Raw genomic sequence first — 16,779 nt, forward strand, 5'->3', positions numbered from 1 at the left:
TTTGGGGATATTTTGTCTCACACTCGCCTGCGGCTCGTGTGAGACAAAATATCCCCAACTCGTGTGAGAAATCTGATCCCAGGTCCTTGGGGGTGTGAGATTCTATTATTCTCACGCCCCTGGTACGCTGGGAGTGTGAGAATTCCAATGTTGGATCGATTTATTCACATACTGCGGAGCGACAATACAGAATTACTACACGAATTATAATCGTTTGGCCAATACTGATTGGTCTTTCACTGTTGCTCGCGCGTACGGTGTGCGCATTATTGACGAACGAGAGGTCGCCTACTGTAAACAATAAAGCAGACCTATAACGCGGGCACACGACTTACTTCAAAATACACAGGTTTCGTTTACTCACCCTGTCGGTGACAAATATATAAACTTAGACAAAAGCACAGTGCAATGTGGCTATTTGATCAAATGCATCGCAAAATTGTCATAATTACGTCATGCTGGTAGAGGTACATCATTGAGAGGAGACCTTTATCAGTATAAACACTCTTTGCACAACATTTGATGTTGATGTTTATGGATTATGATTATTACCAAAAAGGGAAGGGGTATAATAGTAAAAGAAAGTCATAAATGACAATGATATATATGATATATGATATATGATATATATATGACAATGATAAAATATGACAACTGCAATTCCTGCAAGTGTTGATGGGACATGAGAAAATAAACCCATACAGCAGTGGGTCGAGCTGGAATGTTTCACACTCGTGGGGGAATTTCTGTCTCACACGAACAGGAAATAAAAACTCCCAAACTCGTGTCGAAAATTTCATCTCAGTCGACTGAGTTGTCTGACTTCATTATACCAGTGACTATTATCTTTAAAGTTTGTCTTACATTATCATGAAAATATTAAGTTGTATCTGATTCTTGCTTTGAAATGTTTACTTATCTATAGTATCCGTATGAAACTGTTACACTTTGTTTTATATTTTCTATCATAATGTTAGTCTGTTCTTCATGGTTGCTGGAAATAGCAAAGACACGAATATCGTCTCAGTGATCAAATACCATCAAATCATGTTATTGACTAAGGCGAGATTGTTCCACCAGCGTGACGTAACCTTTTAGTCTCCGTGTGAATACCCGCATACGCTAATCCGTCTTGTTCCCTGTTTCTAAATGAAATAATTGACCAAAAAGCGTTTCTTCGAAAAGTCTTGCCCAGCGGGGAAGGATACGCTAGTTTATCGAAATGAAAGATTTGCCTCCAAGCTGACTGATTTCAATGCTTGATTGGAAAATCACCTTAAACTCATCGTTGTTGCGAAACAAAACGCATCATATTGATCGTCGCACTGCTGAGTGTCCAGTCAATTTAGCTATTTTTGCTGAAAAAATTATTTTAACGCCTTGGGTTACCGTCCTGCTGCACAGAAAATCTAACATTTACCACGATATTGAGAATATTACTAGCTCTGTGTTGACATTCGTTTGTAACGAAACACCTAAGGTTCGAAAGTCGCACGACGTTTAATTTCATCGCTCGCAATAAAAACATCAGTGGGTCACATCTGAAACATTATCATGTAGAAAAGTTAAAGATACAAAATATTGCAATTTGTAACATAGCTATATTCATCTTCATATAAATTGATATTATCAAAATTTGGGAATTTACTTCTGTAGTTAATAATAGCTACCGTTGAATCACAGGGTAGACCGAGATATGAAATCCGAGAACTCATTTAGGTATCCATTAATGCTCCTTCGAATCACTGCCGGTCTCTTTGACGTTCAACGACTTGACATAATTGAAAGTAAACGGAGTGGTGTATGCACAAACATCATCACTTTCAGCTGCGTTTTGAATTACAACTGCCAATGAACTGTCAATGAACAAAGGTGAATTGCCATAAATATTGTCTTGTTTTTTATCATTTTCCATACAGATAAGAGATTGCTGTCTTATCAGTGTGAGTGATCGTATTTGGACAGCGGCGCACTCCAGTGTCTAATAGTCCAAGTAATTTCATAAAATCTCACGTATTTTCCGATGGCACATTAGATATCTCGATTTGCTATTATTTTTGGTAATATACTGAATGTGTTTATCACCAAATATCACCCATTCTTCGTGTTTGTCATTACTCCCACTGCTTGAGCAGCATCAGACGAAGTCGGGCATCACTTTGGCGGCATCGTGACAGACATGTGACTTTGTCTCCTCTTATGTCTGACACCAATAAGTGACGCTATTGCTGTTACCTCTCATGATTGAAAAATTTATTATATTCATATGAATACCTAGCGTTTTCAAAGGGCTCTTCAGAAAATCGAAACAGATCTATGTAGGCAGCTAACAAAAAGCATGAAACAGATTACAAAAGATCAAAAACACACAGTTTTCTGTTTATTTCTGAGGATTTACGACAACGAACGACCTACTTTGCAAAGCTAAGTTCACCGAGAGGATGTGTGCAAACGTAATTCAATATTACACAGGATACAAAAGTTATCCTTTTTTGCGGTTACAGCATACTTCTGCAGATAATCTCATACTGAATTTGACTGTTTTGTGCGGGACTACGTTTATTACCTGTGTGAAGCACAATTTTTTTCTGAAAGCCATAAAATTGAATCTCCTCTTCTGTGAATAAGGCGTACACAATGCGGCGCGGAACAGCTGTACTACGCAAACTTGTATTCATTTCATTCATTTTCTAATAAATCTATTTAACCCGGCTGACTTCGCGAATTTTAGCATTGCCTCCCAATTGAGCAGCCGTATATACCTAGTTCATTTAAGGAGGCTTTTTAGCTGATTCCGCACTCTGTCCTGGGCAATGAATTGAAATGGAGAGGGGATAATTATTGCAAGCCGACAGTCTCATATATCGCTGTAGTGAACAAATCGGTCGCTGTGTTCGTATACGTAATAAAAAGGTTCCATTACTTAATTGAGTGATTCTGGAAACCGCAATGTGCTTATTCCGGTAGACTAAATTTCAATTTGTGCGCTCTCTTTCATATCGGTTTGCGCGTTCTGTTTTCTATTTGCACATGTTAATATCTTACAAGTCTCACTTTATTTTCCTCATTGTAGTTTTTGTTTGATTGTTTTCGTATTATGTTAATCAGTCCATCAATTCGACTTGCATCCTAAGGTATCATCTAATATACACAAGATTTACATGGGCTGCAAGTGGGACGCTTTTAAACTGAAAGCCTTTTGACTTTGACGAAATAGGATGGAGACGGCGTTAGCTTACTAATGTGCGTAAATTAATCGACTATTTGAGTCCTCCAGTTCCCAAGGCTACTACACTTTTAAAAAGTGACTTATTGCAAAAGAGTGAGATAATTGAATTTTTTTCGGGTACCTGGTGTTCCACACTTTTTTTTCTGTAAATTTCTATATAAATGTGAACATTGCAAGCGGTAGAAACTTTAAGTATTAATTTTACTAGTTTGCGCGACTTTCAGCAAGAGCGTAACTCAAATTTGGTGAATTTTTACAAGAGAAACACTGTCGTAGATTTCGTCCGGTCGATGCAGAAGGCAAACTTTAATAAAACAGTGCCAGGTATTTGGCTGTGTGTGGATTGTCACAGGAGTCGTGCACGACAGCTGGCTGGAGAAGATCTTGATCAAGGTTTCAGTAGTCTGAAATATTTGCATTACGCCATGCTAATGAATATTTGACTTCAAGTTTTAATCCTGCCAGGCCTGGCAAATCTCCAAGTCGTGACGATTTGCGAGTGCATGTTATGGGGACGAAACTTGATAATGTCATTGCGAGGAGTGGTGTGCGCATATATTTTCATCAAGAGGAGAGCTGCGAAGATTGCTCACGTCGATTATAAAGTCTGTGTGGGTTGAAATGATGTGAACTTCCCCATAACCTATTTCGCCCATAGATCCTAATCATTAAAAAAGCCCTGTACGTTCAGACAGGCATATAATTGATATGCGAATTATAATAATTAAATCGCACAGCCACGCTTCAAAGATGAACCCTCCTTTAGTTATACAAGGGTAATTGATCGGCTCCCAGTTTGACAATGTTTCTATCTCTGTTTACTGAATAATCATACAAATATTGTTATTTAAAAACTCCATTAAAACTGCTATCGTGATCAAACAAGTAACAATAGATGAATAGCGTTATGACCTTAAGTTTGATACGCCTGATTATCGTTGGAAACCCAATCGCGTCTATTAATGAAATTTGTATAAGTTGACGACCTTTAAAAGATGTAACTTTAATTTTTAAAGAGGAAAGATAATTGAGGTCAAACAAACAGTTCACATTTATCATTACTTTTTCAAATGGAAACCGAAAATGCTATCCAACTCTCGTGAAATACTCGTCATATGAGCGGCCACTTTTAAAAAACTTATCATTATTAAAACTTCAAAAATGGCTAAATGATGTCATTCAATGAAGGCCTGGTAAAGCATTTTTTGAGTTCAATCATGTTTATCGGAAAAAATAATTTGAATATTTTACAACATTTCCACAGTATCCAAAAAAATAAATTGAATGTGATCGATATTTATATGTCGTTTCGTTGTATGCAATTTAGGTATCTAATGAGCCAGTCCCGCATTGAAAGCACACTGTAAAGTTAAATGTTCAAGGATAGAACACCAATTAAACGCCTTTTTGTAACACTTTTTGAACGCCTCCAGACGTTCAGAAATTTAACACTACGTGTTCAACCAACGTTCAATTTTTGAACACACGTGTGCAGATTTTGAACGCTACGTGTTCATAAGACATTATATTGAACACCATGGTGTTCCATATCTGAACACACGTTGCACAGGAAATGTGTTCAAAAAATTGAACGCTTTTACGCGTTCAAAGGGCTGTAACACTTTTTGAACGCATGGACGCCGTTCAACGATAAGTGTGTTAAAGGCTAGAACACATGATGCGCGCTTGTTGAACACCTTTAATTTTGGGCGTTCACGGTATGTTCAAGCCTTGAAATAACATTACAGACCATTGATTTCCTGTAAAATTATTTTATTCTAAAAATACACGAAACATGAGTAAAATACAATAATTTACTGTAAAATGGGTAAATAAACATTGCAACTTTGTATGTAAAGTTTGTCAGAGGAAAAAACCAACAGTGTTAACACCTTCCTATCAAAAACATAAGCAATAAAAATCACCATATTGTGGATTACGTTTTATGTTCATACTTGTTTAAAACGTACAAAAATCATCTGAAAAAGCTCAAAATTTGGCACACTTCTTGTCTTGAAAAGACGTATATGTATGAAATGCATACTCCATTTTTGTAAGATGGTTTCTTAAAGACATTTCCTCCTATATGGACAATAGTAAATTTTGAAGAAAAAGAAGTTAGTCAAGGCTTCTCTGGTGCACATGGCATATAGTTGTCCACACTAAAGTAAACACAACATGTCAAGTTGTCAAAGTGTCACAGTAAGACACAACATGCAGAAAGTGGGGGAAGTGGGTCCTTGGCAGGGTAAAACCTATTTCCTTGTCCAACAAAGTCCTTCATAAAAAAAAGGTTAGTTTGTTTGTAATATCTTTAAATAAACCCTGAAATAAATGGGTGACATTTCAAAAATATACCTCTCAGAAATTTAAAACATATTCGTAAAAACCTTTCAAATTCTGGTGTACCCTGCTATTAATTTTTATACAATTTTGTTTTACTAAAAAATGGTAAAAATCACCCTTAAAATGAAAAAATGAACATTTCATCATAACTTGAATATATCACATTTTGGTAATTCCCAATGTCTTAAAAATGTCTGAAATGTCTTTAATGCCAAAAAAAAAAAAGTTGCAAATTTCTGCATAATTTTAACAATCTGAAAAAGACTACCAGTAGAGAGATCTATGTCCTAAATATCAAAGCTGTTCGATTAGCAGTTTTGAAAAAGATTTTTAAAGATTGTTTGACCAAAAATGACAAAATTGCCATGAAATATAAAAATTTGAATATTTCATCACAACTAGCACAAATTTGACGATGGTCATTTTTAGGGACATGTTTACAAAATATTGAAGACGTCAGTAAAAGAGAAGAAGATTTTTTCCAAAAAATAGCAAAATTAGCCTCAAAAATATAAATTTGCATATTTCATCATAATTTGAACATATCTGATTAGGGTAATCCCTTGGGACCAGTAATCCAAATATTAAAGGATTCGTACAGGCTGTTTTGAAGAAAAACCTTTGGAAGTACAAATTTGAGGACAATGCTACACATCCACCTATTTAGCTGACAGCAAAGCTAAAAACCAGTTGCTAAGTACAAGAGACGTGTTGAGCTACAATACAAAATAATTTACGGTTTGGTAGCAGGCTATGATCAACTAAATGTTACAAGGGCATAAGCTTTCAAAGTACGTGAAGTCTCCTTCATCAGATGCAAGGGGGGATGAAAAATTGAAGCAGAAAGTGACAGAAAATTCAGAGTGAAAATTTCAGAAAAATCAGTAATTCAGAGTGGACATTTTTACTCTGAATGGTCTGTCGCTTTCACATCCATTCAAGGCTGAATTTTTTTATGTAAAAACATTTTGTCATATTGTCTTGAAAGCTGCCTGCAAATACAAAGATGTCAGATGGTGTTCAAATGGATGAGACTGAGTGTACAGATGACTTTCATAAATGCATGTATGGATTTTCATGTACACATTTTGAAAGAGCTAACAAGAAATATCAGCTTTAATTTAAATAAGGGAGACTACACGTCTGTGAAAGCTTATTCCCCAGCAACATTTAGTTGATCATAGCATGCTACCAAAGCTTAGATTAATTCAGAATAAAAATACAGAAATTTATCAAAATTCAGTTACTGACCCTTGGAAGTTTAAATCTACATTAGAGATGAACTGAGTTTCTCAAGCTTGTTTCCAGACAGCTACCTGTACACTCATCTTCTTCGTTATCTGTACCACCAGCTTCTATAACAACTCTTCGATTTTCAGTTAAATCCAACTTTTTACATCCTGAAAAAATGCAACAATAGGTAATATGGCGAGATGAAACTTTAAATGAAAGACAAGGGGCTGATTATTATAAGGAAAAGTGGAGACTTTCATATACAGTGCCTCTCTTCAAAACTGTTACAAAATATTTGCTGCTTCTTGTGATCAATTGATTAAAATTAAAAAGCCAAACTCTCATAGGCTGAAACAATACATTGTATACTCTACGATGTTTAACTGATGTTTTACATGCGATTGTGTTTACTAAAAGACATATGTTAGTTGTGATTACGCAGCGGTACTATGCAAGGCGTATCGATCGCGCTCAGGTCAAGGGTTATCACTACAGTTGTATTGTGATGACCCTTGACCCGAGTGAGATCGATCGATACGCCATGGCCAAAAGTACCACTGCGTAGTCACAGCTAGTTGTTGGTATAGCAGCCATTGAAAGAAAAAAGGTTTTTTCACGTAGTTAAGCTATTTCAAGGTACAATACAATTAATTTCAAAGGACGATAATATAGATGCTTCAAAAATCGAATACCTTTTACTATTTTGGAGAGGAAACTTACCCTTTCTGGTCTTGAGAGAATGTAATTAATACTGGTTCCATTCAGAAGCGAAAACCAATGCAACATTTTCCCGGGTGATGAGTTTATGTCTACATGTCACGTGTTGACTCCGAACGACGCTCTAAGAAAAGTGAATTCAACCCCATGGTATATTGCGGCTACTTGTCTTTAGCGCGCTGTTCATGATCGATGGTGTGTACGTACGGTTCACGGAGATCGCGAGAATCTCGTATCGAGATGCGCTGGTGCATTGTGTGAATGTCTATCTCATCAAGTTGCGCATATCGCGAGTATTAAGCCACGATCACCGCGAGATGGTGTCAAATCGCACAGATCACGAGAATATCTTCTATTTCGGCAAAGTCAAGTACATTGCCAGGATGCCTTCAATTGAGTAAATTTTTTAAGTTGTCTGTATCACGTCATGGAGATTTTCAGATTTCTAGTGTTTAATTATTGAAGTCTTTGTTCTCCTGTTACAACGACGGCGCAAAAGTAATAATCATAGTGACAGGGTATAAAAATTACGGGAATTTATCATAAATTTTTTATGATTTTTCATGCCGTTGCTATGGAAAGGTCTGATTATACCGAAACATTCTCCTTAAGACTAGGTTGTTTGTGATTTATGTTTCCGAACATTAATTGAAGATTCTGGAATTTTCTTATAATAACATGAAAGTAACGGTGATTCAAAGCGTAGAGTCGTTGTATAAAAATGTTAGTTTCAAGAGTGCTTGGTCCAAGAGGGACTTTATGTTTTTCATAATGCACTTTGAATATTGTATGTTTAAGTTTTTATTGAATTGCTCCCGTCAGAAGTAAATCTGTGGCTTTAATGATAAACCTTCTGAGTATTATCCACACAGTGTTTGCTACCGAATCTTTGAAAATGCTGTTTATAAGGACCGTTATAAAATCATGATATTTGATGCTTATATAACAGTTTTATTATGTAGAGCAATCAACATTACATGTGGCTACAAATGAAATGAATCAGCAGGGAAATTATAAACGCAATTTTCTTCTATAATACGAACAGCAAATTGTAAGAGTCTGTGGTTTGATAATGGGCAAAAAAGATTTTAAACCAGTATCACTTTATCACTTTATTAAGCCGTGTAATCCTGTCATGACACCTAGTTAAAACAACCAATTAGGGTACACGGTTTGAGTTTGACATGCACATATGTAAGAAATGACATAATAGTAAGACACTTAACATGTTCGTTTTTTTATTATTTCAAAAGAGGTATATCTAATCAAACATCGCTCAATACATTTAGCTCTTGATGGGTCAGCCAGCAGTTTACAATACTACAGCACAAAATTATTTAGGGCCAATACACGCTAAGGAAAATGGTCGACTTTGTCAATGTTAAGAAAATTCTTTTCTTTCCGAGACATTGCAAAGTATTGTAGCAATGGGATGAATATACCGGTCTTTAATAACTTTTTTGAATATACATGTATATTGTATGAACAGAAACTTTAAAAGAGATTAACTTTACAAACTTCTGTGACAAAATACCGTGGATGATCTGTGGACAGAATATTTTAGGGATGAGGATGCGCAGGGTTTTCCTGGCTACGGATTTCAGTTATTGCAAGTCAATAAGATTAATTGATAACGAATCAATAGATTTATAATACCATTCTCGCTGAGTAACAACACAGTTTCTTGTTTGATTATTTGTTTGGCATGCCTATGTGTCTTTGGTTCATTATGTTGGTTAGACACCTCGTTAGAACGCTGCCATGCCTTGAATAATTGGATCAAAATTGAACCATTGTAAACCTAAACTATTTCCAGCTACAACACGTTTGAGACCAGAGAACAAAATATTTATGAGGCCCCTCGGTTGATTAAAATCCAGAGATTAGAAAAGGCGCCAATTCAACAACTCAACCGCTTTAAGTTAATCTGGAGAAAGCAATCCCTCGCCTACGATTACACTTCAGCAGAAAATATTCACAGTTTAGAATTCACCCGATGCAATCAGGCGTGAATAAAACTGGAGTACGTTAACTTGTCGCAGATAACGCGTCTTGACACCTAGGCACGGTACGGCATGAAGAGCAAAGTTTCTTGTGCAATCAATCGGAGAGTGAAAGACGTTGCTAAGTTCGCAAACTGTGAAGGAATAATATGTTAATAGTCTTCAATCGCACTGCTAACGTTGTTGACTACATTTACTTCTTTTAAAGTGATGTAGTGCGCCCAATCAGTCGGATGTAAGATGCGAGACTTATCTTATCATCGTTACGGACTCAAAAAAAAATTAAATGCCTGCAATGTTTGTAGTAAATGGCTTCACGCATGGTTTCTGGTGCAGCTATGTTCTATCGCTGTTGTACAAAACATAAGCCGATGCACAATTCGAACTCTCGTTCATTAATTAAGAGAGCTGCTTTTGAAAGCATCGCCAATGAATTACCAAACAAAACAGTATATAAGTCGTGACAAAATAGTGGTTCTAAAAAAGAATAGAGTATAACCTGCACGGGCTTTGACAAAGTTATTTACCGACTGATGTATTTTTCATTAAGGAAATTAAAATACTGAAATAGGTTTTACGCAAAACTGAAAAGAGATTGTAATGTTTTCATAGACGGAATGAATGGACCGTTTGCTGTTATGTTTTCAGGTTGAGTCATCGTGATTATATTGGTCACGTGATCATGAGTACTTGGTAAGACAGAGTCCCTCATTAGATTCCCATATTAACACATTGACAATTAGCAGCCCTAAGAGTATCTGCGTGTAACAATCTAGTCGTCGGTATATCCAGTCACAGAAAAACATAAAAGCAAACGGTTGATAGAACACTTCAATATAATGTCGGCATTTAATTATCTCCCTCTACTATAAATTCAAAAATTGATGCATAGTAAAAATGCAACACAAAAACAGATGTTTCATCCATTTGTTGTCGCATAGATTTGCGATCAATAAATGATGCATGGCTAACTCTATTTGCACTGCTATGGTCAATGGAGTGAAGACAATTATAGTACAACATATAAGCATCAAAAGCGTGCATAAGCTGTAACGAGACTTTGGAAAATTGCTCTCATACACGCAAAGATTAATAAGCGATATGTCATGCTAATATAGGATTCATGCTATTTGATGAAAACGTGAGCTATGATAAATGGCGCGTCTCTGACGAAGACGCCGAAATATTTTAGCTGAAATTAAAAATACTTCCACGCTATACCGCTTAGGTACAACCACTTCACATAGTTACATTATTTCTCTGCTCGATAGCACTATCACTGCATCCCCGTGTAAACTGCTCAGCGTTATAGGCCCCTCCCTTCTCCCACTAAAAACATATCCTAACCATTTCGCATGTGCAAAGTGAACTCTCAAACGCGCGAACTTCGTCACTACATTTTGGATGAAATATGCTTCTCATCAGACGTAATTTTCGCTGAATTAAATATTTCAACATAGTGATTTTGAGTTTTTTTCCGTTTCTGCATAAGTTTCCAAACGAGTTTGTCAGATCGCATCAATTTTACATTCTAGTAAAAGATGTACAAATAATTTTGGAATCCATCTATGATAACTTTAAGCCCCTGGAAGCGTTAGTCTAAATAATACATCCATAGCATGACCTGTTTCACGCCATTGTACCTTGAAGAAATGGAACTGCCACTAATAATTAGTTTCAATTGCCATGTGATAGGCCGGTGATCGACAACTTGACATGCGAATTGGTACTAGAATTTGACAGAGAGCAATTGCTTGACCGGCGATGTTTGTCTGAGCTGATGGGGCTGGATTGATAGTTCCATTTGTGGATCTGTAAGGTCAGGAATTATACATCGTTGTGTGGTCCCATGAGAGTGCCACTGAATTAGTGAACTAACTACACTAACTTCTGTCGCTATGTTGCGTTACTTTGGCGTGAGATCACTCTATAGTTGAAAAAAACCACTCAGTACATGTTATGTTAGGAAACAAATTTGAATGACTACCTGGCCGATGAGAAGATTCTCAGATTCTCAAATGACAGGGATATCAAGTTTCGAACGAAACAACAAAATTTACGGTAGAATGCTCCTAAGGGACAGAAATGTGAACTCTAAACTTTTTACAATAATTTCCTGATCTACTGCTTGTATTGGTTCCTTTTGAAGCCATTGAGTAAACAAATTTTTCACCGTCTAATTTTGCAAAACAGAAAATATTTTTTCCAATAGAGTAAACACGACAGGGATGGCGGCCATTTTGATTTTCAAATATCGGTAAAGTTTGGGTAATTTGTTTCTCTGGTTTGAAATTTTGCACGCTGACCCCCGATTTTCATTCTTGATTTTACAAGACTGTGGTTATAAGTTTCGTTTAGAAAGTTTGATCAAAAACTTTAAGTCTCTCACTTTTGGAGCCCGTAGTTACCTTAATAGCAAAGCGACTGTAATCAAAAGCTTAACTCATACAATGAAATATGAAAGCGTTTACGGTGCGTCAAGAACAGATATCCCTAAAAATAAACAATGTTTTTACGGTCTCATACGAAAGATTAAACATAGGCAGAAAATATCTGTAAATAGATTACCAATAAGTATGCCATTTCTACTTTCTTCACTGAGACAATGCCAAACGCCATTGATTATTTAAACTTCGACGTTTTTATTTGTTATGTATTTGTTGATGAAATATGAATCGCCACTTGCTACAATATCGCGCGCTACAATATCGCAATTGTGCTTGATGCAATAGAGTACGGCCGGCTCCACTGCACTGTTTGTATGCATTCAACATCTAAATACAGCAAGCAAAACAGGATTTTTTCATATAATACAGTAACTGTTTTGCTCATAACGTTTCACATATCTATATGTTACTTCATTGCTTTAACGTTACCTAGCACGGAGTAGTACCATGGTAATAACATGAAGTATATTATACAAACGTCCCCTGATGCCTAAACACGGAATGCCAATTCGATTCGCCATAGCTTTGGCAATGACATTATACCACTCTTTCCATCTCAAAAAAGCTACCTCAAAATAAACCGACATTACTTCATAAATTACCTGTTTACAAAATATTGGCTCACATTTTAACACTATCATAGCTGTTTTGTAAATGTTTTTGAACGAAAATGCTCTCATTCTAGAATGACAGATCTGTTGCCGTTTTGCCCTATACCAGCGAATTTCTCTTGTTGATTTATATGATTTAGGAATAATTAGCTTCCAATGTGTTATAAATGTGTTGACTGTAATTAACAATGGTTAATGTTTCTTCTAACCTACATGCTTATAAAAACGAGGTGGCTGAATCTCATCCACCACAACAATTCTTCATTTCGCAAGAGGGCAACTATTCACGGCCTACAACGCAAGGAATGTTGACGGTCAGCAAGCGTTTTAGAATTACGATTTTTTTTAATTTCAATTTCTAGGAAGGGTAAGTCTGTTCAAAATGAAAGGCTAAACGTATCATGTATAAAACGAGCTCAATCCATACGTTGAAAGAACGCCAATCATATGCCATGCTATGGTGAAGTGAGGTTACACTCCTGTCGAAGACACCCATGATATTATCCGAGAAGCCTTACTCGAATTCTTTTTTTTTTGTCAAGTGGCTGTTGCTACCAAAGTGCAGGCTTCGGACACGATGGACTAAATGTTACGTCATGAAAATACGCAAGTGAAAGGCATACTGGGAATGTTTTAATTATGCGGGGTCTTCTCTTTGGTATGCTTTGCGGTTCGCGATATCGTGACGGTCATTGTTATTGAGCTCTTGTAAATTGTCTGAAAGCTTTGGTCTTAAACAATAGCGGTGCACTTCTAAACAATAGCCAACATATGCCCGATCTGGTAACGAAATCATATGAAGTGCGTTTTCAGGCGTATGTAAGACGACCTTTTCTTATCACACTACAGGAGAGTCGAGTCTGCTCTGTAACGGTGTGTGGAGAGGCTGTGCTATTACACGACTGGACCGAGTCTAGTGCATCATACATTGAATTTCCTTCAGCACTCAGCTGTAGTCCGAGCTTGGGACATCGACAATAAATCATCATTCTCGATTTAAAATTAAAATGCATAAATTGCATCCTGGCTCCTACTTGCATTGTCGCAATGAGAGCGCCTCGTCACATGGATGGGTTGTTCAAGAATTTATGCGAGCGTCTTACTTGCAATACAGACAAGGAATGTTAAGAAAATGTGTGTCGCAGACGTGAACTCCTCAAACTCTTGCTCTTGTTTGTTTTGGCCCGCCCCAATTCCTAGAATAAGGACATGGATGTGTTTTGTCAACTAATCTTGCAGACAAACTGAATGTTTTGAAATTCAAGGTCGCCATTCTCCGAGCTAGCTCTGGGAGACAATTGTTTGTTTTCCACTATACCTTTACAAACGTTGTGCGGGATACTGTTTAAACAACAGCCCCTGGGCTGACACCGATGAATGAACAAAAATATAAAGAAACTTTGAGTTGTTGTATTTTTTCTGAAAACCTTCCCCGATCCTTCTTGGGTGGACTATTTTTATGTTAACTTATAAGTACACAGAGAATGGCCGTGATGTTGTACAGCTGCAAACAAACTCGATGACTGTGTAAATCCTTCCTGACCCCTTACGTAGAATATCCCAAACACTTCGGTACTCTACGCCTGATTGTCGGCGAAGATTTCAAGGTTCAGTACATAGTCGAAGTTTTAACAGGCACACTAAATTCGCATTGCATGTCACGTTCTGGACACACAACCGCTCACGATATTCTCAAAAGCTGCTGTTGCGAAATTCCATCTCACAAAGCCAAGATTAAAATGATTTGGCATTATTTATATAGCCATCTCACTGACATTGCATGATGACAGCCGACATCGTTTTTAGAAAGTAATTACAATTATATGCAAAACAAGAAGAAAGCATATATTTAATAACCAAAGCTGTCGATAAGCTGCTTATATATGGTTTATGATTATGTATTATCATAATCGGATCATCAAGGTGAACATGATGATCTAGGTGAACATCACCTTAAGTGATTTAATGGTAATGAGGCGAATGAACGTTATAATCTAACAAATTAACTTACTTCTTGCTTCTCTCGTGGCTTCCATCAGTATTTCTTCATAATTAGGATCCGCTGATTCATCCACATCCACCCCGTACACGTCATAACCGTCCAAAGCACGGAATCCGTTCAGAACGCTGTTGCCCATGATTTTCCATATGACATTGTCGGCAACGATTACGGATGCCTTCGTCCACCCAAACCTCTCGAACACTTTGACGTAGAAGTTCGAAAGCGAGTCAGAGTTGTACGATACCCGAGTCAGCGTTGTATAGATGTCTTTCTGTATAAGTGCTTGCTCGGTGGCCACACCGGACACGACGGCCAAGTTCCACACTTTGGCCAGGCGAGCCGTCGGCTCCGTTGCCCAGCTACAGCCCGGTCCGATGAACGCATCCACGTTGTAGTTGTAGTACAGGTCCGCGGCTGACGCGGGGCCGAAGTCCTTGGACGGCGTGCACTCCGTGCCGGTGTTTTTCCAGATGTACGACATGGTAAAGTTGACGTACTCGCCGCTATCCACACGCCGCTGAACCTCCTCGAAAGCGATGTCGATACCGGGCTGAGCTCGCCGAGCATCGAAAGGTAGAGTTCCGTTGATCGGCAGGAGAAGCCCGACAGTAATATGGGGTGGCGATGCAGATATTAGAACTTGTTGAGAGAAAAACAAATACGACAATAAATAAGTCGTAGGGAAATTCATGCGAACACTCATGTTCAACGCTGTCAACGTGTTGTTGTGCCTCTTGAAAGAACCAGTCACCTGCAATAAACCAGAGAAAAATGCGTCTCAAATCATTCATTTGTAAAGTAATTTCAACGACAGGTTAATTCAATTGCTTTGTTGTACATATCCGTGAAAAGTACTCTGACGTGAATGAAAAATATCGATGAGCACACGATGGATTTTCATCAGGCTCAGAATATTGGAAAAAAATTACACAAAAGGATGAATTAAATTGTGTATATCACGTCTCGACTCGGACAAACAATTCACTTCATAAAATAGTCACACACCTACTTCACACAAGTTTCTCTGTACATTCAGCTTTATCGAGACGAACCAGTTTAACCCACCAAAATCGCCGATGAAACTTCCTCAAGGACGACAACTTAACTGACTGCAAGTGTCGCAATTCTGTGAACTATCCCATCTTATATCTCGTCATCTCCAATCATCGAAGGGCGAGAACAATGCGACAGCACAGCGTCTTCAGTAATACAAATAAAACAAACAGTATAGGTGATATCGCGGTGACCGTCTGGCGGCTTATGTTGTTGAACAGGAACACGCACATGGACAGCTAGGATGATTGTAGGTCGTCTATCCACGTGACTGGGCTATGCAGGGGGTCCCGCTTATTTTAAACCTCTGCCAATCGTTTACGATCCTCGATCTCTTTTCGTTTACGATTTTCGCGTGCGTCTCTTTGCTTTTCTGCCAAATCGGTGATAGACAGACATCTCGCTTGGTTTTTACCACAATTCCAATGGATTATATCAGCCGAAATAAACTGTCACAATTTTAGTATATAGCTGTATAATATATATATATATATATATATATATATATATATATATATATATATATATATATATATATATATATATAATTTATAACTTATCTTTTCTATGGTTTTGACCTCGCCAGGGGGAACGAACAAGAGCGTGTTTGTTGGTGAGAGGGTAAAATAAGAGACAATTGGGGGACTGAGTGAGGGAAAAAGTGACGGAACACAGAGAGAGGGGATAGAAAGAAACTCGAATAGAAACAGCACGGCGGTTAAGGAGAGAAGAAAGAAAACATTGTCAAAAATGAGGAAATTGCAATTATACATGATGTAGTGGTTACTTTTCATTTTGCGTTCACGCGAGCGGATATACGCAGTTTTATTCCTATCTCCATCAAAAACGATGTCGATCATCCTATTGATTTAAACAACTTTGTGAGTTGCCCGGTCAAATTTATAATGTTGAAACAAAAATCACATAAAAAATCCATACGTCTCTGTTACATGTCTTTTTCTTTTCATATTTGACCTGAAATGACCCTCTCGCCTTACAATAGCGTGCATCCTGCAAGGATTTTATTTCTATTCACGATTCTTGTACCCAAAGGACATAATACAATTATCCGATCGCTTCCCTTCTTTTCTTCCTGGAATGGCATCAGACATCATAAAATCTTTCCACAAAAACTTCC

General features: G+C 37.4%; 1 protein-coding gene across 5 annotated transcripts in view; it reads right to left on the reverse strand.

Moving 5' to 3' along the window:
- Positions 1-16,779, reverse strand: part of LOC139116815 (atrial natriuretic peptide receptor 1-like) — a 56,712-nt gene that overhangs the window by 34,281 nt on the left and 5,652 nt on the right. Inside the window, exons 1-2 of one of the 5 annotated variants that reach the window (XM_070679491.1) lie at positions 15,594-15,878; positions 14,598-15,339 (exon numbers count right to left, since the gene is read on the reverse strand). In XM_070679491.1, the coding sequence (XP_070535592.1) occupies positions 14,598-15,291 (694 nt within the window). In that variant the 5' untranslated portion in view covers positions 15,292-15,339; positions 15,594-15,878. Of the gene's footprint in view, positions 1-14,597; positions 15,340-15,593; positions 15,879-16,779 lie in introns of those variants that run through there. The other 4 variants (XM_070679494.1, XM_070679492.1, XM_070679496.1 and 1 more) reach the window with 4 other exon arrangements.

Source organism: Ptychodera flava, chromosome 18 (genome assembly GCF_041260155.1).
Source record: "Ptychodera flava strain L36383 chromosome 18, AS_Pfla_20210202, whole genome shotgun sequence".
In the NCBI taxonomy this organism is placed as follows: Eukaryota; Metazoa; Hemichordata; class Enteropneusta; family Ptychoderidae; genus Ptychodera; species Ptychodera flava.